The sequence below is a fragment of the Myxocyprinus asiaticus genome, chromosome 7, assembly GCF_019703515.2.
Source record: "Myxocyprinus asiaticus isolate MX2 ecotype Aquarium Trade chromosome 7, UBuf_Myxa_2, whole genome shotgun sequence".
Classification (NCBI taxonomy): Eukaryota; Metazoa; Chordata; class Actinopteri; order Cypriniformes; family Catostomidae; genus Myxocyprinus; species Myxocyprinus asiaticus.
Window position 1 is genome coordinate 4,847,500 of NC_059350.1, and position 23,126 is coordinate 4,870,625.

General features: G+C 38.8%; 1 protein-coding gene across 9 annotated transcripts in view; it reads right to left on the reverse strand.

Moving 5' to 3' along the window:
* Window positions 1-23,126, reverse strand: part of LOC127443780 (nuclear factor 1 X-type-like) — a 140,544-nt gene that overhangs the window by 37,314 nt on the left and 80,104 nt on the right. For 8 of the 9 annotated variants that reach the window (XM_051702669.1, XM_051702672.1, XM_051702671.1 and 5 more), the window contains 2 exons: window positions 2,622-2,684; window positions 1,462-1,536 (listed from right to left, as the gene is read on the reverse strand). In XM_051702669.1, the coding sequence (XP_051558629.1) occupies window positions 1,462-1,536; window positions 2,622-2,684 (138 nt within the window). Of the gene's footprint in view, window positions 1-1,461; window positions 1,537-2,621; window positions 2,685-5,059; window positions 5,383-23,126 lie in introns of those variants that run through there. The other variant, XM_051702677.1, reaches the window with a different exon arrangement.

A 23,126-nucleotide genomic window follows, 5' to 3' on the forward strand; every position in this document is an offset into this window, starting at 1 on the left:
ACAGGACTCATCGGACCAGGCGACCTTCTTCCACTGCTCCAAAGTCCAGTTCCGACACTCGCGTGCCCATTGTAGCCGCTTTCGATGGTGGACAGGAGTCATCATGGGCACTCTAACCAGTCTGCGGTTACACAACCCCATACGCAGCAGGGTGTGATGCACTGTGTGTTGTGACACATTCCTCCTGTAACCATCATTACAATTTTCTGTGACTTGTGCCACAGTAGACCTTCTGTCGGTTCGGACCAGATGGGATAGCCTCCGTTGCCCTCGTGCACCGATGAGCCTTGGGTGCCCAACACCCTGTTGCTGGTTCGTGGTTTGTCCCTCTGCGACCACTAAGTACTGTCGGTAGGTACTCACCACTGCTGACCGGGAGCACCCCACAAGGCTTGCTGTTTCAGAGATGCTCTGACCCAGTCATCTGACCATCACAATTTGGTCCTTCTTAAAGTTGCTCAGGTCTTTACTCCTGCCCATTTCTCCTGCATTCAACACATTGACTACGAGAACTGATTGTTCGCTTACCATCTAATCTACCCAGACCTTGCCTTGTTAGGAGATTATCAATGTTACTTCGCTTCACCTGTGACTGGTCATAATGTTTTGGCTCATCAGTGTACATGTGAACTTACTTACTAGCCTTACCTGTGTAAAGTTATATCCATTACTGGGATTAAAGTGTTATGTCATCATGACAACACATTTGTAATATTAAATATAAATTTAAACAGATAAGGTTCGTTAGCGGTTTCACTTAAATCATGTTAATGCATTTAATGTTTACAGCTTGCGACTATACTTTTGAAACAATGTGCATTTTAGCATTTATGGACTGGCCCCCTTCAATTCCATTGTAAGTGCCTTATTATAACTGAGATCTTTTTTTTTTTTTTTTTTATAAACGAGATACAAGTAAAAAAAAAAAAAAAGGTTTTGTGGTAGTTAATCTTATGCCACAGATACTGCTAAATTGAGCTTAAATGGTATTGAACCCGGGACATTTCTTTAATCTATGCTAAATTTATGGTTTCATGTGTGCATGTACACAAAGTTAGGCCTAACAACTTAATGAACAATAACAATAAATAATAATATGTTTTTTTTAATTATTAAAATACCATTTCTAACAATAAAAAGCTCAAATTCTGTTGCAGATCCGTATGTGTGTCTTTAACTACACAGTCAGTAATTAGACTAATTTAAATCTAACCAACTTTACAAATTAGCATTTTTAACATTGCTTTCAAAAAGTATACATAACACAGTAACATTATCTTTGTGTTGTATGTTTGTTTTGTATGTGCAAACAGCGAGGACAACGCTTTATATAATACAGGCATATGAGGCACCTCAGATATAATATACACATTGGTACTTCATATATATTTTTCCGTGGCACTGCAGATTCACTGGAAACACTGGTGTGTGTGTGTGTGTGTGTGTGTGTGTGCTACTTACTCTGAGACACTCGTACTAACTCAGCTACGTTCCAGACCCCTGAAGTCACAAAGCAGTCCTGAAAACTCAGATGTCCTGCAGAGAAGTAAACATATTTCTCACTCAACTAGAACATGAACTCTGCACTTAGAGAATATTTAAAGTGGCAGTACCACAGCACAGCAGAATATGCATCAAAAACATTTTATCTCTATAAAATACAATATTGTACAAATTCTGGTTGAGGTTGTGCAACTTACAGTAATCTATTAAGATAACACACGTCAACAGAAATTCAGTCAGTAGTGTGATATGTGAAATGCTTAGTTGATGTTTATTTTGTAGTTTAATATCAGCCACAACATTAAAACCACCTGCCTAATATTGTGTACGTCCCCCTTGTGCCGCCAAAACAGCGCCAACCCGCATCTCAGAATAGCATTCAGAGATGATATTCTTCTCACCACAATTGTACAGAGCGGTTATCTGAGTTACCATAGACTTTGTCAGTTCAAACCAGTCTGGCCATTCTCTGTTGTCCTCTCTCATCAACAAGGCATTTCTGTCCGCAGAACTGCCGCTCACTAGATGTTTTTTGTTTTTGGCCCCATTCTGAGTAAATTCTAGAGACTGTTGTGTGTGAAAATCCCAGGAGATCAGCAGTTACAGAAATACTCAAACCAGCCCATCTGGCACCAACAATCATGCCACGCTCCAAATCACTGAGATCACATTTTTCCCCATTCTGATGGTTGATGTGAACAATAACTGAAGCTGAATGCATATACAGGTCAGGAGCTTCAGTTAATGTTCACATCAACCATCAGAATGGGGAAAAATATGATCTCAGTGATTTGGAGCGTGGCATGATTGTTGGTGGCAGACGGGCTGGTTTGAGTATTTCTGTAACTGCTGATCTCCTGGGATTTTTAAGCACATCAGTCTCTAGAATTTACTCCGAATGTCGCCAAAAACAAAAAACATCTAGTGGCCAGACTGGTTCAAACTGACAAAGTCTACGGTAACTCAGATAACCACTCTGTACAATTGTGGTGAGAAGAATAGCGTGTCTGAGATGTGGGTTGGCACTGTTTTGGCAGCACGAGGGGGACCTACACAATATTAGGCAGGTGGTTTTAATGTTGTGGCTGATCGGTGTAGTCTATACGATCTTTCCCCACCGTTCGGAGGCGGTTTGATGTCTGAGTCTCCTTGTTGACTGGAATTGTCTGATTGCCCAGATTCTGCATGAGACAGAAACAGAAAGAGAGACAGAGAAAGATGCAATTATATGTCATTAAATGCTTTATATTAAAATATTATCGTTCATTAACTTTAACATTGAAAATATCAATGATTTTTAGAAAGGCACAATGTCACAAATATGCACAAATGTGAACACAAGAGAGAAAATGAGATATGAGGTGTTAGCATCGAAGTATATACTGTATGGATGAAAGAGTGTGTGTGATTGTGTGTTATCAGCACAGTTTATAAAGATGAGGCTGGCGGGCTGTGTTGGCGTGTGTGTTTGTGTAGGTGTTTATCGGTCGGTTGTAGGTGATAAGGGAACACACTTGCTCTTGCCAGCACAATTTGATAGAGATTAATACAGTCACACAACAAAAGAACAGCAGCCTAAACACTAAAAAGAGGACAAAAACAGAGACAAAGTCTCTATTCTCTCTGTTTAGCATGTTGTCTCCATCTCTGTCTCACTCTGTGTCTCTCACTTTCTCTTTTTCTTGAATCCTGGCAGCCATTTTAGTCTTTGGCAGCCATCTTAGCATTAGCGGTGCACACACATTCCTGCTAGCTGACAACACACATATACACAGGATAAACACAGGCCCAAACCCATGAAATGTGTAGGTTATATTTCACATGGCACACAGACATTTCCATTCAGCATCCCATTGCTGTTTGAGCTGACTGATGCTAAGAGTGAGAGCAAAACCCGGCTGAAAAAAACAGCTTAGACCAGCACAATGACCAGGATTTGCATGTTGGTCCAGGCTGGTTTATGCTATTTAGTGGTGGTTTAGCTGGTTGACCAGCATAGCCATGCTGTTCATCCACAAAACTTTGCTAGTGAAATTGAAAAGGTGGCCTTGCTAGTTAAAAAGTTAGAGCTGGCTAGTTGTGGTTAACATATACTGGTCTTTTCAGAAGGAAGACAGTAAGATATAAATATACTCAGAGTGTTTGTGAGAGTAAGTCAAGTCAAATTAGTTACAGTTACAGTACTGTAAGTGTGAGAATAATGGTAAGAGAGTGAGTTTCCTGTGTGTGTGTGTGTGTGTGTGTGTGTGTGTGTGTGTGTGTGTGTGTGTGTGTGTGTGTGTGTGTGTGAAAGAAATACATAAATGAAGATGAAAGCCAAAACATTAAAGGTAAATTCTGGGTATAATACAAGTTAAGCTCAATCGAGACTGTTTGTGGCATATGGTTTATTAACACAAAAATATATTTTGACTTGCCTCTCCTTTACGTTAATAAAGCAAAAATCTGGGTTACAGTGAGGCACTTACAATGGAAGTGCATGGGGGCCATTGCGTAAACATTAAAATACTCACTGGTTCAAAAGTATAGCCACTAGACATAAACAATATGTGTGTTAACATGATTTTAGTGTGATAAAACCACTTACTAACCTTTGTAAAGTTATAGCCAATTTTACAACTTTGTTGCCATGATGATGTGATGTCAACAAACCCTAAAATGACTGTAAAAATGACCATTTAAACTTCACAGCTCAAATAATACATGAGTTTTAACAAGAGAATTACTGTAAGTGATTTTATAAAATTATAAGATTCACATTTCTACCTTTAAACCCTCCAAAAATTGGCCCCCATTCACTTCCATTGTATGTGCCTCACTGTAACCTCAATTTTTGCTTTTTTTTTTAAAGAAAAGGAGGGATGAGTCGAAACACTTATTTGTGGTGATCAACATTATGCCACAAATGTTGTCGATTAAAGCTGCACTACGTAACTTTGTGCTCTCTAGTGACATTTGTGGTTAAAACTTAAAATAGCAAGCAATTTGCAGAAGAACACTTTACGTGAGTCGTGTTTCGGCACTGCTGTTCTGGCGGATGAATCTCATGATTTGAGCTTACATGAACATCGCCTGTGTGTGATTATGACTTGAGATATTCAGTGCTGGAATCATACGGTAATTTGCTATTTTCATGTTGATATAATGATATACGATTAAACATTTAAAACTGAAATATTACTTGCTTTGATAAACATCACTCGTATTCACATATTTTGAATGAATGGATTTTACACTTATAGTGCTTTTCTGACACTACACTCTAAGCACTTTTACATAAAGAACAGGGGACTCAATCACCTCAGTCACTACCAATATATTATAATATTATTATAGATATGTTTTATCTACTATTAATGTTTGTATTGGACTACACTTATCAATTTAAAAGGAGATACTCGTAATATGGTTGATACGGGTTCAATGGAAGACTTTATTATTGTTCTATTATATTGCAATGCAAGTGAACCGTAATACTAAAATAGTATGTTTATGCAATGCTCACAATAACGCAGTAAACTAAAAACATAAAACAAGGATTCAATAATGATGGGGATAAAATATGCTTTATTAAACATGAAAATAATATACTTAAATATAACAATTACAAGAAGTCAATTTCAGAAGTCATAAATATTAGTAAACATGTCATAGTAACTTCCCCCGGCAACGTAGGTACATTGCGATCGGTTAACACACGAGTAATGTTCGATTCATACAAGCATGTGTAACAGGAGCCAGCTGGTAGATAGCTGTGCAGTGTGTAAACCTCACTCTTCTGACCTCAAGAGGTGCACTAGCGACTGACGCTAGGGGCTGTAGCCTTTAGCCTCCTTGTTGGCGCACCCGCCTCCCACGCCGGAGACGCCAGTTCGAGTCCTGTTCAGAGCGGGGCGACAAGGACCGGTTACAATGGTGCTGGGGGGGTAAGTGTAATGGGATCCAGCTGGTAGATAGCTGTGCAGTGTGTAAACCTCAATATCCTGACCTCAAGAGGTGCACTAGCGACTGACGCTAGGAAACGCTGGTTCGAGTCCCCTTCGGAGCGGGGCGACCAGGGCCGGTTACACATGACAAGCAATATAAGCTTCAACAACCCTACAAGACAACATATCCATGCATTATAGCAGGTAAACAACTTCGCCAAACGGATAACAGATAAACATCCATCTAGACGGCAATGATGCTGTCCTGAACTGTGTGTTACTAACTGAACTGAAGTTTCTTTCTTCTTTTTAACGGCGACTCGCAAACTAAAACATTGCATTACCGCCATCTACTGTTAACTTGGGAACGAGACAGCCGGTTCTTTCCTATGTTTATGGACATGACATAGACTAATGACGCAAGGATAAACGTCATAAGCCAGCGATTTCGCGCCAAATCCGACCCGACAGCTCAAAATAAAATCATTTTTATAGGCTTACTGTAGTGAACCAAGGTAAGGACATTATTTTGAACTCTGGTTGTTTATGTACTCAATCAATAATGGCAATTTGTTCATTTTTTATGAAAACATTAAAGGGTTTAGGGTTTAATAGGGTTTTAGGGTTTACAGCGCTATGTCGTCATGGCAACAAGTTTGTAAAATTGGATGTAACTACACAGATAAAGTTAGTAAGCGGTTTTATAACACTAAAATCATGTTTACATACACATATTTCTTACATCTTGTGGATATACCTTTGAAACAGTGAGTATTTTAACATTTACCGACTGACCCCATTGACTTCCACTGTAAGTGCCTCACTGTAACCCAGATTCTGAATCGGAGAACTGTTATTAGAGACAGTTTCTCTCTCTCTCTCTCTCTCTCTCTCTCTCTCTCTCTGGATGAGATTTATCCCCATTCACTTTCATTATATGGAAAAGAGCAGCCAGAATATTCTTCAATAATGTTCCATGGAAGAAAGAAAGTCATGTGGATAAATGATCTATCCCTTTAAGTCCATACATGGCTTCCCTGTTATATTTTTTAATAATAAATGAGATATGAGACTATTTAGGTATGTGTATGCTTGTCTGTTAAACGACTCTGTCTCTCTCTGACCCAAACAGATGTTAAAATCCATAACCCCCCCCCCCCCCCTTAAATCATTCTCTCTTTCTCCCTCCATCCCTGTTTATCAGCATGCAGTTGGGTTTTGCTTAAGAGGTTTAGCATTATGTTGCTAAACATTCTGACCTTTTTTTAATCCATAATGCGCTTAAAGTGTTCCAAAGCACCCTAATCCCCTCCGCCTTCTCACTCCGCCACTCTCCACACTCATTTATCAACCAATACTCATCATTCTCCCGTCTTTCTCACAGCTCTAATTATTTATTTCTCATCCTCAGCTCAGTGTCATGATGAGAAATATCTCATAGCTTGAGGACATCTGTACGTGCAGTGTTGGGTGCGTGTATTGGATTGGTTTATTGCTGTGCTAGAGTTATAATCACTAAGACAAACATCTGTCTATACTTACATATGAAGAGCTTTAGGGAGCAGCTCACAGTTGTTCATCAAGCAACTTCAACTCATTTAAGAGAGGTTAGGATGCTTATTTCATTAAAGGCCAGCTGTTTTTCAAGGTGCATTTCTGTGTGTACATTTTTGTATGTATGCATGTGTGTATGTGTACGATTGTGTATGAAGAAGCAGGTGTATGTGAGTGGTTTCGGCACAGCCTGTCACCCATCTGTGTGCCCGTCTGCAGCAAGAGTCTGCCAACACACAACACATACACACACACACACGTGCACACAGAGAAAATTGGGAGACAGACAGGCAGAGAGAGAGAGACAGACAGGCAGATAGACAAGAGAAGAGAGCAGAAAAATGCATCTTTCACACATAAATCCAAGTGTCTCCATTGCTGTAAGATTTATTACACGGTGCATTACACCCTGCTACAGACGACATGAGATTTAGGTGTTTTACTAGCTTTTGATTATATGCGTACATCGGGTCTCAAAGAACCCCCTTTCATAAAAAAAGTGATTGATGGACAGACAGAAGGACAGAAGGAGACTGAGAAGTAATAAATCAAACTGTGTGTCTCAATCACTAAATAAATGCTGATATAATTATCGACATCGATATAAATAATGACAGAACATTGGCAAAGTGCTGCAACACCTCATGCTGGACAATCATCCTTGATATTTATCATACTGTATCCAGATTGGTCGGTTTTCAGCAGGCCTATAATTAATTTCTATTCTATTCTTTTCTTAGTTTTCAGCAGGCCTATATGCAGTTTTACTGGCCTACATATAGTTTCTATTATATCCTATTCTATTCTATCATTTTTGCAGCAGGCCTATATGTAGTTTTACTGGCCGACATGTAGTTTTTATTCTATTCTATTCTATTCTATTCTATTTGTTTGTAGAAATCCTATAAATAGTTTCAATTCTATTCTATTAGTTTTTCAGCAGGACTATATGTGGTTTCTATTACATTATTTTCTTTTCTATTCGATTTAGCAGGCCTATATGTAGTTTCACTGGCCTGTATGCAGTTTCTATTCTATTTTATTCTATTCCAATCTATTCTATTAGTTTTAGCAGTCCTATATGTAGATTCAGTGGTATATATTTAGTTTCTATTCTATTCTATTCTATTATTTTTGCAGCAGGACTTAATGTAGTTTCAGTGGCCTATATGTAGTTTCTATTCTATTCTATGTTTTTTCACCAGTTTCTATTATTTTTATTTTATTTTATTCTATTCTATTAGTTTTAGCAGGCCTATATGTAGATTCAGTGGTATATATTTAGTTTCTTTTCTTTTCTTTTCTATTCTATTCCATTCTATTCATTTGTAGCAGTCCTATGTGTAGTTTCTAATTTATTCTGTTCTAATCTCATTAAGCATGTGAGACCATGAACTGGGTCATTTTTCACCCCATAATCAGAAGAAAAAACATAAAAAATAAAATAATATTGCATTTAGATATATATTGCAATACGGTAAATAGAATTTATAAGGAGGAATATACCTATTCAAAAAATACCTCATTGCTATAAATCCCTTACAGAAAAATAAATTATTTCATGTAGTAAAATATAATTTCTTTATTTCTTTTGAATGTAGGGTGAAATGTTACCTGGACATGATTCACTCATTATGAGAATGTAAAGACAGTTCTGGTTTTCACCAGTAGGGGGCTCCGCATGGCAGGGGGGAATTCTTGCATGAAAACAGAAATGAAAGAGTCCCAGAGCTCTGGAGAAAGCAGGTGATGTCATTTGGGCCTTTCTGGGGCAGTCACAGGTGTGCAATTTCACATCCACAAACATCACCTTTCAGTGTCAATAAAAATAAACGTATGTTTACACTTTTGTGTTATCACTATGTGGGGAGAGACAACCACAACGATCAAACCACGTCAATGTAATGATGTCATAAACACACACTATAAACACAAACACAGTTAAGTCACTTACTGGACTTACTATCTAACGTTTTATCTGGCAAGACACAGCAGGATGTACAGTATACTCATTTGTGTGTGTGTGTGTGTGTGTGTGTGTGTGTGTGTGTGTGTGTGTGTGCTCAGAATACCCCATGACCCAGACAGGATGTGACTGTTAAACAGGCTTCACAATAAATCAGTGTGTTTAAGGCTGCCCAGGATACTAGGTATAAATCAAACACATATACACATCCTTTGCATACGTAAACCTGTTAATTAAAATATGGAATTTGTTCATCAGCTTTTTCAGACATTCAGGTTGCTTTGCAAGTTTCCACATAATAAGCATATTTATTTTTTATTAATAATATTTATTGTGATAAAAACCCAGTGCACACCTTAGCAGTCCCATAGCAACCCCCTAGCAGCCACACACAACACCCTAAGATCGTTACGGCGAGTTTTGCACGGGCAATCACCACTCACATTTTCTTCTAGTCGATTTTTGACAGTGTTTGGACAGTGCTACAGACAGCCACCAAAGTGATCATGTGACTTAAAAATGCCACTTTGTGCCTTTGAAAAAGAAAGAAAGTGATACAAAGAGTGAGAGAGAAAGGGAAAAGAAGGAGAGAGAGAGCCTAAAGGAGGTATGGGAACAGGAGGTTCTGCCAAAAAAACTGGAGAGAGAATAAGGAGGGGGAAGGCAGATGGATCCGTTGCCAAGGCAAGGGAAGAGAAGAGAAGAGTACAGAACATACATCTAGACAAAGAGAAGAGAGTGAATAGACAACTAATAGAGGAGGAGAACAAACAGAATTACACACAGAATACATGGAAACACATACACTTTGACCCTCAGTCGCAGAACCAGTGAACCTAACATGCTAGTATGTGGTGCGCTGTGGCCCTTTTATCCAATCACAGAGCTGCTAAGCAAATACAGGGGCCAATGATGGGAGGTTTTGAAATCTAAAACCCACTCCGACAACTGCCATTCATGCTATTTATCTTGTGCAGGGTAAACAGCTGAATTGACATTAAACAAAAGGCGGGTGATTCTCACGAAACCTCTCAAGAAAATGTCTTACATTTTGCATATAGAAAATGAAGCCTATTTTAAGGGCCATTAAGATTTTTTACAACAGTTGCACACATTTTACCCCTAAACTCTCATTACTGCAATGAGCATTTCTGGGGCATTTTTATCATTTTTGGTGCCAATTTTGCCCCAAGATCTCCTTAATTTCTGAACCTGGTTATGGTAATGAGAACTGGGGTTAAAATATGCTTAAGTGTCCAAAGTCTTAATGGGCACATATTTTTTGTATTGATTTGGGGTTAAATATGATCAGGACATTTTCTTGACAGGTTTTATGATTAATCGCCTTTACACGCAACAGAACTGTCAACTGTTATTCAGACACACGTTTATTTTCCAATTATGGTGGGGACTTCCCATTGACTTCTATTGTTTTATACTGAGCTAATGATAGTTTCTATCCCCTAAGCCTAAACCTAACCCTCACACAAACCTTTTTGCCTTTTTAGATTTTCATGAACCTCGTGCGACCCCGCGTCCACATGCGTGGACGTTGTATTTTGGCTTCGCCATGCATAACGCAACGCATAATTTAATTTAATTTAAACTGACTGATCTCAGTTCAGGAGACTCTGTATTGTCAATAAAGGGTTAAACTTTTGTCAAAACAACATGGTGCCGACCACAGCAGAGTTTGTCTTTGAGAGAAATGCCAACCAAACCGCATCTGGTAAGAAACCTAATTAAGTTTTTACATTGAAACCTACTTGAGTCAAAAGATTAGAGTCTCTGGTTTCATCCGATATGCATTTTTCAAATTTGAGCGAATTATTGTGAAACAGCACGCTGTTAAACACAACGACCACATTCGTGGACTGTATGCTCAGTTTCAGTTAAAATATCCTCTATTCACTGGGCATTATCACACTGAGAATCAATGGATGAATCCAAAAACTGGAACATGTTGCTTTCAGAGGCTTTATATGGAGTTAGGATGAAAATAAGTTGCATTTCGTACTCTTCTGAGACCAGTGCAGACAGACAGCACACTGGAGGTTAAGTCATTCACTAAATGGGCAGCAAGGGAGCATCCTCTAGCTCTCTACGCAGCTAAATGCATTCAATCCAAACTTCCTATCAAAAGTTCAGTTTCAGGCTGCAGATGATGTTTGGACCAGATATGAGACAATGATAAATGTATAATTTTATTTTAACATGGTTGTCAGTGATTGGATGATGCTGGACATTACTTTGAATCAGAATTAATTATGCTAATTTCTGATGTAATGTCTGTAACATCTCAAAAGCATGAATAACCAACACTCCTGGAAACATAATGAACAATTTGATAAAAAAAAAAAAAAAAAAAAAAAAGGACTTTCAATAGCTTAGTATTATTTAAAATTGTACAACTTAGTCTCACTGTCCACATATGTGGACATACATTTTTAGGAAAAATATTTGGTCTAAAATATAGTTTTTAAAATTTAATTTTTTGCATGTTTCTTAGGTGCAACTAGTTACAAATCAAAAAGGGAAGTGGAAAATGCACATAGCAGTCACGCAGGGGTCTCAGGAAGTTAATACATTATTTAGTATGTTTACTGTATGGAGACATTTTCATTTTGGGTAGGTGGTTTCAGGTTTAAATACCCTTGTAGGGACCAAATGTCGACAAAACCTTATCCCCATGTACATACACATACAGTACATTCTCCTTTTGCATAATTGGCCTTTGTGTATTGTGTACTGTAGCTAAAACACAAACAGGCAGGATGATGTCATGAGAGTGTGTCGTTGGTCACGGAAGGGTAGCAAAGAGTCAATCATGACATCTGGACAAGTGATGGAACTTTTTCAAACACATTCACAGTCATGATGGCGTTGTACACATTAGTCTCCGCTCAGAAAATCCATGTTGTGTAAAACTAGAAATTGGGGCAACATGCATGTGTTTGTGTGTTTATGCGCTTATCTGTAAAATCCTTTAGCACTATTGCACTAATAAACCTCAGTGCATGATTAGAGATTGTGGCTCCAAAAAGCTTTTCTCCAGAATCCTCAGCAACATCAGCAGTCCAAACCGCCCAAAAACAAGCAAACACCCGAATGTCAAAATATCAACACAGCAACAAACATCTCTATGTGAGAGTGCAGACACAGGTCAGAGTCTAATGACCAGCTGTTCTCTGCTGACCTGAGCTGTGTGTGTGTGTGTGTGTGTGTGTGTGTCTGTGTGGATGGCTTTTATCTTATTAAAGGAGATAAGGAGCTTGAGGAGAAGTTTGCCCCTGTCTAGTCTCCCGCTGTTCATCATGGCACTATAAATTGTCAGCCTAGAGTCACTTATCCAGAGCTTTCTCCTCTGACACATTGCCTGACTTGAGATAGCTGGTCTGGGGAATGTGGAGCAAGTCGGTCCCAGGCTTCATCAGAGGCCTGTTGAGCCATTCCAAGTGATAGAAACTCACTTTGAGTTGGATGCCATGAATCAAAGTAAACATACCTGCGGCCACAACGCTAGGGTGCTGTGGGTGGTTGCTAGGGCATTGCTATGGGTTTACTAAGGTGTTCTGAGTGTTTTCATGTGCATTGCTATTCGGTAGCTATGGTGTTGTGGGTGGCTTTTAGGTGGTTACTTATTGGCCAAAGTCAGATGAGCCCCACTCCAAGTCTCTTTGATATTCTGATCCCAAGATTTGGCTCAGGTCCCTCTTTAAATATAATTCTGTGGGATTTTTTTTGCCTGTTTTATCAACGGCAAAGCGAAAAATCACATCTGATTGCTTAGAAAAGTAATAGCATGCCTCTTCTTAACAAGATGCATGATTTGAGGTGTCTTTAACTGAACAAGTTATGCAACAACATTTACAGTCAACCTGAAACGCTTTTGCAATCCATTTTAATTCTGTCATGTGACACATTTATGAGTGAAACAGCATCTTCAACCAGAAAAAAATTTAGGGCGGGACTTGATTTTTCCATTAGGAATTTTCCATTGGGAAAAGTGGTCTCAATATCACTAAAGGGGCTTCTACAGGGGCTTCTTCAAGCGCTGCTTTAACCAAATAACAAGCATTGCAGATGGAAGGGCAAATTTACGTGTTTATCAGGTAAGAAACCGGGAGCTGTGCACAGTTGACATTGAAAACATATATTTGGACTTATAAGAGGAAAAAGTCCTGGTAATTGCTTCGATTCATTCATTGCAGAAATAAATAAGAGTACTTGTTTATGTTAAGGTCTTACAATGTTTTGGTGATTTTAAATTAGTTGAAGAACCACGTGCTTATACTGTAAATATAGGAGAAATGCTCTTTCCGTGTGTGGAAATAATTTGGAATAACGTTGGACCTGTCATTGCAAAGACAAACCTTTTCTATATGCAAACTGCCCGGTAATCATTTGCTGATGCTTCAAAAGGTCAGCTGCAACGGGGTCATAGTTGACAATGTTTGAACTTGAGAGCTGTGTTACAATGCATTAGAGTTGTAGAACAATCTACAACTACAGTTCAATGTATTGGGCAACGCTGAAGCAAGTCATGTGGACGCACACCCCTTGATATAGTCTGAATCGCTTTGCATGAATGACATAATATTTACAGAGCTGTAGAGAGATCAGAATTAAATTATTTTTTATTGTTTTGTGGAAAATCAGTCACAATCAGAGGGAGTATAGGGTTGATCTGAGAATAAAGGTTCGATGAAGGTTTCTCTAGTGCAACTGCAAGTGACTGCATCTGTTTGGCAGCAACTCAGAAAAGTCTAGTGTTTCAGCCTACACACACACACAGCAAGAGAGAGAGAGAGAGAGCGAGAGCTCAGAGAGAGCTAGTGTTTCAGGCCTCGGCCTCAGGGACTGCTATTCCAGGCTAGTTTATGAAAAACAGCTTTATGTGGAAAAAAGGGGAAACTTTGGAAGAGAAAGAGAGAAAGAGAGGTTAAATCAGAAGGAGTTTGCAGTAAGAAACAAAGGCCACGTACACACCGCAAAGTTTTGATAATGACGACCACATAAATACTAGATTGAATGCCAGAGTCACTCCTGAACTTGCGATGGTTGGCACAGTGATAACCATAGCAATGTTTTGCATCTTGCGGATGTACATTTTCACGATAAACTAATCGTAAAAATGAACAATTACAGCATACAACATTTAAGTCTACTTCTTTTGCGTCAAACATTTTTTTTGCAGCGGTATTCTAACCAATCTCAAACATGTCCGCTGAGCAATTAAACAGCCATGGCGAATCAGAGATGCTTAAATTAGTTTACAGTCCTATCGGTAATGACAACCGATTTTATTGCGCAATTTTTATACAGTCTGAAGCCCAGATGCTTGCTTTATGTTTCACCTCTGTTCACGGTGACACACGAAAATTAGTGGCTAACAAACATGACCTGACACTTGAAAAGAAGCTTTATAACAAAAGTAAACAGCACAGTCAGTCATTTGGATTTAATTAGGATTCATTACATGCCACGCTGCTTGATTGCGATGTAGACGGTAAATTAACTGCAAAAGAAAAACGCGCCAAAACTAGAACAATCAACACACCGTAGACACAGTATTAATATCTCATTAAATGTACAGTGTATATAGCTTCATTTATAACGAGAACATTCGAGAGAGTGCAGAACTCAGAGACTATTTAGCAGAGACAGGCCACTTCTATTAAAATGAATGGGAGAAATTGGAATGCCCAACGGTCAACGGATGTAGAAAAGGAAGTCCCACCTTACAGTTAAAAGAGCCAATCACCTTTTAGACCCTAACCCTTTCAATCAGCTCGAGTATGCGCATTAGCTATACAAGCCGGGATAATTGCCTCTATGATACCAGTGTTGTCAAATTTTACTGCTGATTTGAAATATGTTCTTTGATCGTAATCTTGACCAACTGTTTTGGAGATTTCGGTCTTTCCCCATTCAAGAGGATAGGAGCAGCACTTGTATGCCGTTTGTTTACATAGAAAAATAACTGCCCAGCCTGCCCGAGAGTGCTCCAAAGATGGCCGCCGAGTGGACTGACTTGCCAAAAAAGACTTTGGTTGCGTCTGAAACCAGGAAAATGCTGCCTCCGGAGGCTGTATACGGAGATAGGAAGGGAACAAGGCACGTCCAAATGTTCGCGTCACGTATTGTCTACTGAGATAACCTTCATCTGACTGATTTTTGAAGGCAGCATAGATGTATCCTTCGCTGCCTATTAAATCCCACAATACTGTGCGTGGGGATCCACAGAGGTTGAACTGAAGAACGAAAAAGGTGGCAGAAGAGGCAGTTGATAGCCAGTTTGTGTTTTTTTTCTTCCACTTTTTCCAACTTCTGATTCCATTTCTTGAGAGAAAGTAGCATTATTAAATATGCACTGGTTATCACCAAAACTCACTTGATGTTGTTGTAGATTATTAGACCTTTGTGGTTTGGTTGGACTGAATGAATTCTGGTATCGTGGCAATAATGTGAAGTAGCGCTGCCTAGTAAGCCTGTCCGAAACCAGTTTCCAGAAATACCTTCGTTCGCAAACGCTGTTAAGTCATTGACTGATCGGTCAGCGAGACAACAAGGTAGCTACCTTTGGTTTCAAACGCAGCCTTTGTCTGCGCGGAGCGTCAGTGAGCTTGCGCTGAACTGCTTCAGTCATTGTAATGGAAGAGTTCTAATACTGTCGCATTGCTCGATTTCTGTGTATAATTTATCCAGATTTTTTTAAACTGTTTCAGTTTGTCCAGCTACTAAGTGGGCCAATGTGAATTTTATTTACTGATGTATAAAACAGCTTAACAGTTCTCATCTGATTTTGGATGTGTAGCCTACATAAAAAATATGGCTTGGGAGGCCTGGGTAGCTCAGCGAGCAAAGACACTGACTACCCCCCTGGAGTCACGAGTTCGAAACCAGGGTCGGCCTGAGTGACTCCAGCCAGGTCTCCTAATCAACCAAATTGGCCCGGTTGCTAGGGAGGGTAGAGTCACATGGGGTAACCTCGTTATAATGTGGTTCGTTCTCGGTGGGGCGCATGGTGAGTTGTGCGTGGATGCCGCGGAGAATGGTGTGAAGCCTCCACACGCGCTATGTCTCCGCGGTAATGCGCTCAACAAGCCACGTGATCAGATGAGTGGATTGACAGCCTCAGACGTGGAGGCAACTGAGATTCGTCCTCTGCCACCCAGATTGAGACAAGTCACTACGCCACCACAAGGCGAATTGGGAATGGGGCATTCCAAATTGGGGAGATAAAGAGGAGAGAAAAAAATATATATATATGGCTTGAAGTTGAACCAAAAAGTATTTAATGTCACTTCTCTTATTTGATATTAATAAAAATAATTACACTATCAAAGTAAATTACTTAATGTAAATGAATGTAAGTTTATTCAAATTTATCGTCATTGTCATTGGAGTGAATTTGGTTGTAGAATGCAGTTGTCACTCCTGCAAAGAAACAAACTCTGTATGTACAGAGCAGAATTGAGCACTTGAGTGACAACTGAATTTAGCTGCAGTGTGTACGTGGCCAAGACGAAGTAAACGATGAGTAGCCAGTGGAGGAAAACTCCTGGCAGAGTCGCTGTTATACGGCTTGATTTATTTTTGAATAGTGCCATTATCTCTCCAAAATTTTTCTTTGAACAAGTAAACTATTTTCCTTTTTGTCACGTAGACATATTTTTCCCTCCCTTCTTTTCACCAGACAGGAAGTGAAGTTAATGGTAAAAGTGAGGAATAGAGGAGGAGACATCTGCTCTGTCCTTAAACAGGCCACAGATGCACCAACTCTCTCGGTTAGGCCAGTAGAGCACAGCTGGGAGGCAGGTGCTGTCGATCATCTGGCATGAAGCGAATCACAACAACCTCAAATGAACCGGCTCCATACCCGCCCTCAGCAGCCCTCAGGGTAAGCTGGACAGAGAGCCTCTTAGGAACACCTTCAGGCCCAGATGTCATGCAGTGCCGGCCATATATCATTAAGCATTGCTTTCCAGAGCATGATGACTTCTAGGGTTCATGTTCAGATGGGTTCAGGGTTGCTCTGTAGTTGTAGTGTGCTTTTGTTAGAATGCTTCAGGACAGAACTAATAAAGTGTGGATGAAATTCTGGTTATTACCAACGTAATTTCTGTGAGTGGAGTTTTCAGCATGTAAATATGTGTATTTTGTGAAAGTTACTGGGGTTTACCGGCGTTACATTGTCATGACATTAAAGTTTAAATGTTTCCTAAAACATTACAATCTCAAGGTCAGTAAGTGCTAATAACACCAGTCTTGTGTTAATATGTATGCTGTTTTAGTCCTAGTTCTAGTCTTGTGGCTATAAGTCCAAACGGTCCAACCTCTCACTAGCCTCTCTCAGTTGCTCTCTTTCTCCCCATCTGATTTCACTTATCTGGCAGTTTCTGTCTGAAAGGATACTGATGGCCTAATAATCCCACTTTCCTGCAATTATCTCTTTTTTCCTCTCATTCCATCTTCAATTCCTCCCTTTTTCTCTTGTCACCCCTGATGAAAAGGGGGAAGCGCGTGGGATGGTTTCTGTGCATTTCATACGAATTTCTGCACTCTGCAGATGTTGGTACGGATGCTACATCGTCACAAAAATACCAGCCCTTGAAAAGAATGGAATGGAAAAGGAAGAAAAGAAAAGAAAGCAAGGGAAACCCCAGCATCTTGGCCACAGGGTATGTGTGTTTGCTGCCAGTGAGGTGAACGGCACCCAACTAAAACAGAAATCTAAATCACTAAGCAAATGTTTAGATGTCTGAGCTGCATCTGGTGTTGTGAGCAGAGGGACAGACTGCTGCTCCTGGTAGCTAAAAAGAAATCAAATCGCATACAGTATGCATCAGATCAAATGAAGGAATACAGCTGAACCTTGGCTGCATTAAAGAAATAGTTCAGCCTCTGGGCATTTCAAAGCCATATGCTGGTAGTTTTTTTCTGTGGAATACCAATGGAGACATTTTTTAGAATGTACACGCTCCTCTTTTCCAGTTCATAGTGGCTACGGCTGTCAAACTCCAAAGAGGACAAAAAACACCATAACAATATTACAGATAGGGCTGTTGATTTAGCTGTAAAGGCAACATGCCTTGTCAAACCAACAAGAGCAGGCAGTAATGCCTTCAACAGATGTGCTTTTGCACTCAAAAACCGAATGCAGGGATCTTGAGACTCGTTTTCAATATTTCGAATTACGTTTAACTTGACACAGTGTCCACAAAACAGTGCTTATGACTAGAGATGCTGAAAACTAGTGAAACACGACGCAAACAATGTGAGACGCTCCAAAAGCGATTTCTGACATCGAGTAGATAGATCAACAATTTAAAAAAGCTCATATGGAATAGTTATGGTCAATGATAAGGAAATAAAACAATTATTTTTTTTATATTTTGACTTTTAAGGTACTTTTTGTATTGTAGAAATGCTTAACTTGCCTGCTGCCAAAATATATGTATATGATATAATGTATTTAAATGATCTGAATTATAATATTTATTATAATACTATAAGTGTAATTATTTTAATTATTATATGCTAAATTATCTTTATTTTGGGGTCTTTTTCATTAAATATGGAAATATGCGATTAATTGCAATTAATTCGGTGAATTAATCGGCACTTCATATGATTAAATTGTTATTCTTTAATGGTTCTTTATTTTGTCCTTTTTTGGTTCTTGACAGCCGTGGTCACTATGAACTGTTGTTGTATGGAAAAGAGCTGTGTGAAGATTCTTCAGAAATTCTACTTTTTTTTGTTTCACAGAAGACATCATGTCAAATGGGTTTGGAATGATGTGAGAGTGATTTAAACAATCCACTATTATATAAAGCCCCAAGCACATCTGAAAACCTCACTACAAATTGATTAAGACTGAAATTGCATCAGTTTGGAAGGCTGAAATGCTGATGAATATGTGATGTAAAGTCACTTTAGACTTAGGTTAGGGAATGTTAAAGAACGTGTTTTGGCTTGTGTTTAGCTGGCCTGCAAGCATTCATCATTTTCTCATTAGCTCTAAGTTGAAGTAATTACATTCTACAGATTAATTACTCAGATCAGCATCTCTACTGAATAAAAGGAGAGTAAGTCCTAGAACAAAGTGACCCAGAGTTCAAAAATCTTGAAACCTTCTCTGGTTCTCCAATCAGAGCAGCTGGGACCCATTAACACGTGTATAACAACTCAATTTCTCCTGCACGTCTTTTCCTATGCCTCGCTCTCTCGCTCTTTCAAGACTCCCTAGGTCCCCACACCAATGCATGCTGGGACAGAATAAAAAAAAAATCATAAGGATGGAAATTAACAAGTGGAAAGTCAATGGGATGATTACTATTACTATTGCTCATACTTACTGTAGAGTTAGGGTTAGGGTTCTGGGATTCTAATTTCAAATGTTAAGGTTAGGGTTCCAGGATTCCAATTTCTAATGTCAGAGTTAGGGTTCCGGGATTCAAATTTCGAATTTTAGGGTCAAGGTTCCAGGATTCACATTTCTAATGTTAGGGTTATGGGATTCACATTTCTAATGTTAGAGTTAGGGTTCCGGGATTCCAATTTCTAATGTTAGAGTTAGGGTTCCGGGATTCCAATTTCGAATGTTAGGTTAGGGTTTCGGCATTCAAATTTCTAATGTTAGGTTAGGGTTCCGGGATTCCAATTTCTAATGTTAGAGTTAGGGTTCCGGGATTCCAATTTCTAATGTTAGGTTAGGGTTTCGGGATTTAAATTTCTAATGTCTGTGTTAGGGTTTTGGGATTACAATTTTTAATGTTAGAGTTAAGGTTCTGGGATTCCAATTTCGAATACTAGGTCAGGGTTTCGGGATTCCAATTTCGAGTGTTAGGTTAGGGTTCTGGGATTCCAATGTCTAATGTTAGAGTTAGGGTTCCGGTATTCCAATTTCGAATGTTAGGTTAGGGTTTCGGGATTCCAGTTTCTAATGTTAGAGTTAGGGTTTCGGGATTCCAATTTTGAATGTTAGGTTAGGGTTTTGGGATTCCAATTTCTAACGTTAGAGTTAGGGTTTCGGGATTTAAATTTCTAATAATAGGTTAGGGTTCTGTGATTCCAATTTCTAATGTTAGAGTTAGGGTTCCGGGATTCCAATTTAGAATGTTAGTTTAGGGTTTCGGGATTTACATTTCTAATGTTAGGTTAGGGTTTCGGGATTCCAATTTCTAATGTTAGAGTTAGGGTTCCGGTATTCCACTTTCGAATGTTAGGTTAGAGTTTTCGGATTCCAATTTCTAATGTTAGAGTTAGGGTTTCGGGATTTAAATTTCTAATGTTAGGTTAGGGTTCCGGGATTCCAATTTCTAATGTTAGGTTAGGGTTCTGGGATTCCAATTTCGAATGTTAGAGTTAGGGTTTCGGGATTTAAATTTCTAATGTTAGAGTTAGGGTTTCGGGATTTAAATTTCTAATAATAGGTTAGGGTTCCGGGATTCCAATTTCTAATGTTAGAGTTAGGGTTCCGGGATTCTAGTTTCTAATGTTAGAGTTAGGTCCCGGGATTCCAATTTCTAATGTTAGGTTAGGGTTCTGGGATTCCAATTTCGAATGTTAGGTTAGGGTTCTGGGATTCCAGTTTCTAATGTTAGAGTTAGGGTTTCGGGATTTAAATTTCTAATAATAGGTTAGGGTTCCGGGATTCCAATTTCTAATGTTAGAGTTAGGGTTCCGGGATTCTAGTTTCTAATGTTAGAGTTAGGTCCCGGGATTCCAATTTCTAATGTTAGGTTAGGGTTCCGGGATTCCACTTTCGAATGTTAGGTTAGGGTTTTCGGATTCCAATTTCTAATGTTAGAGTTAGGGTTTCGGGATTTAAATTTCTAATGTTAGGTTAGGGTTTTCGGATTCCAATTTCTAATGTTAGAGTTAGGGTTTCGGGATTTAAATTTCTAATGTTAGTTTAGGGTTTTGGGATATACATTTCTAATGTTAGGTTAGGGTTTTGGGATTTAAATTTCTCATGTTAGGTTAGAGATTTTAGTGTTTTAATTCTGGGATTACAATTTTTCCCTTCTAGGTTTAGGTTTAGGGATGTGAACAAACCGCTAACCTCAAGTGTTAGTGTAAATACCAGCTCGTAACTCTGCTCATACAGTTTGTGCTACAGACAGGAATAATAACTCAAATCGTGCAGCTTGTTGAGGAGAGTGTGAAATTAATTTTCTATGCAATCATAGTTATGATTTTCACCTGATGGACGATTTATGACCCCAAAATATTGTTGGTTTGTATTAAAAAAGGGACAAAAGTCATCTCTAGGCTCTTTTGACTTGGGCTTGAAAGCAAGCATCTTGCAACCACCCTAGCAACCGCATTACAACACACAAAAAACACTAAGAACACCTTAGCAACCACATAGTAATGACCTGCAACCAATAAAACCCTTGCATCATAGTGTCGACATATTGCACGGGCGAGCACCAGTTACATGTATAATTCTATTTTGATTCATTTTCGAGTGTTGCTCATTAAAAAGTGGAAGAAATTAAGAATATTTCTCAACCAAAGGCGAACAAGGAAGAATTTTGAGTGTATGATATTGTCACAACATTGCCCTGGCACACTTGAAGTGTGTGCTGGGATCAGGGTGAGTCTGGGTGTGCGTATTTTGGTTGTATTCCTCTTTTATAAAGAGACAGTTAGTCTAATACTTTCAGGCCTTGTAGCTGTTGATCTGTTGTAGGTTAAGCTATAAAACACACTCACAGTAATACCCTGCAGTCCCAAACACACTTTGAGGGGAGGTGCATGTGATTACTGAACATATCCCCAAATACTGCTCAGTCAGCACGTAAGAGCCTTATGGGTTTGGAAAGGATAAATATATGGATAAAATTACACAACTATGCACACTCTACAAAGTCACGCACGTGTAGGCACAAAAATCATCTCAGACCAGTGAAGCAGTCGGACAGTATGAGGAAGACATATGAGAGGACTATATGAGTGTGGTGTGTGCACTCGAGTGACCAGGATGATTATTGGACATAGTAGCTTTAGATCAGATTCTAGGATGAATAGAGCAATTGTTTTGTGTGTAGATAAACTACAACATGGCCAGCTTGCTAATCTCATTACGTAAATCTCTTAAGGTTGCAAATCCCCTTTACTGAAATATGTGATTTTAAAGGTGATGCAATTTTTCTACATTACAATACTTTCTCCTATCCTAGCATAATATGTAGAGGCAACTCTAAGTAAGCCATCCGTAGGTTGATTTCCCCGAAAAGTGTAAACCCTGTAGATTATTTATTCAATTAAATGATTAATCCAATTAAAGAAGGCTAATTTTATTTACTACATTTTATTAAAACGCATGTTATTTCACATCTTTCCCAATGCTCTCCTTCAAATAATATGCAGATTGAAGGCTTACTGAACTTCATTGAACTTTAAACTCACATAACTTAAATGTATAAAAAATGTTCCTTGTATAAAAGCAACATAAGAGTGGGATAGGATTAAAATGTGCTTTCAGAGGAGTGTTTTTAGCTTCTGCCAATATCTTATGAGACTGTGGAGGCAGCAGAAGAGAGGCTACTTATAGTCACAGCATAATCTAAAAGCGTAAACCGTGGAGTTGATAAATGTCTCCGCTATGAGACTCTGCTTAAAGTCATTCAGCAATATGACACATAGCAATTTTTATTGCTTGCTGGTGATTTTAATTGTAATTGACAGAAACCAAACAAATTCTCACACAACTTCAAGGTATAATTTGATATGCTTTTTTCAGACAAATCAGGTTTCTATGTGTGGAGAAACCTACATAATAATGCACGGCAGTATATTTGGGCAGATGCAAGAGGGAATTCAATCTCTATATCACGGTTGGATAGATACTATTGCTTTTAACTTTATTGCTATAGATTTTGCTGTATTTGATGGTCTGAAAGAATTCTGTAAAACACTGCTTGAAAATGCTCACTTTAAACAATAAAGTTACTATTTTTTTTGATAGATGGAGACTAGTTTTAAAAGGTTTGTTTGTGTGCTGATTTTTTTGTATGCAAAACTTTTTGTACAAATTCTGTCTCTTCCTCTCTTAATATTTCTGGGCGGTAATAGAGCTTCCATTGTTTGAGACAAGAGGAAGCAGGAACTGTATCCTCAATGACCTGAATGTAACCTGTGTGTGTGTGTGTGTGTGTGTG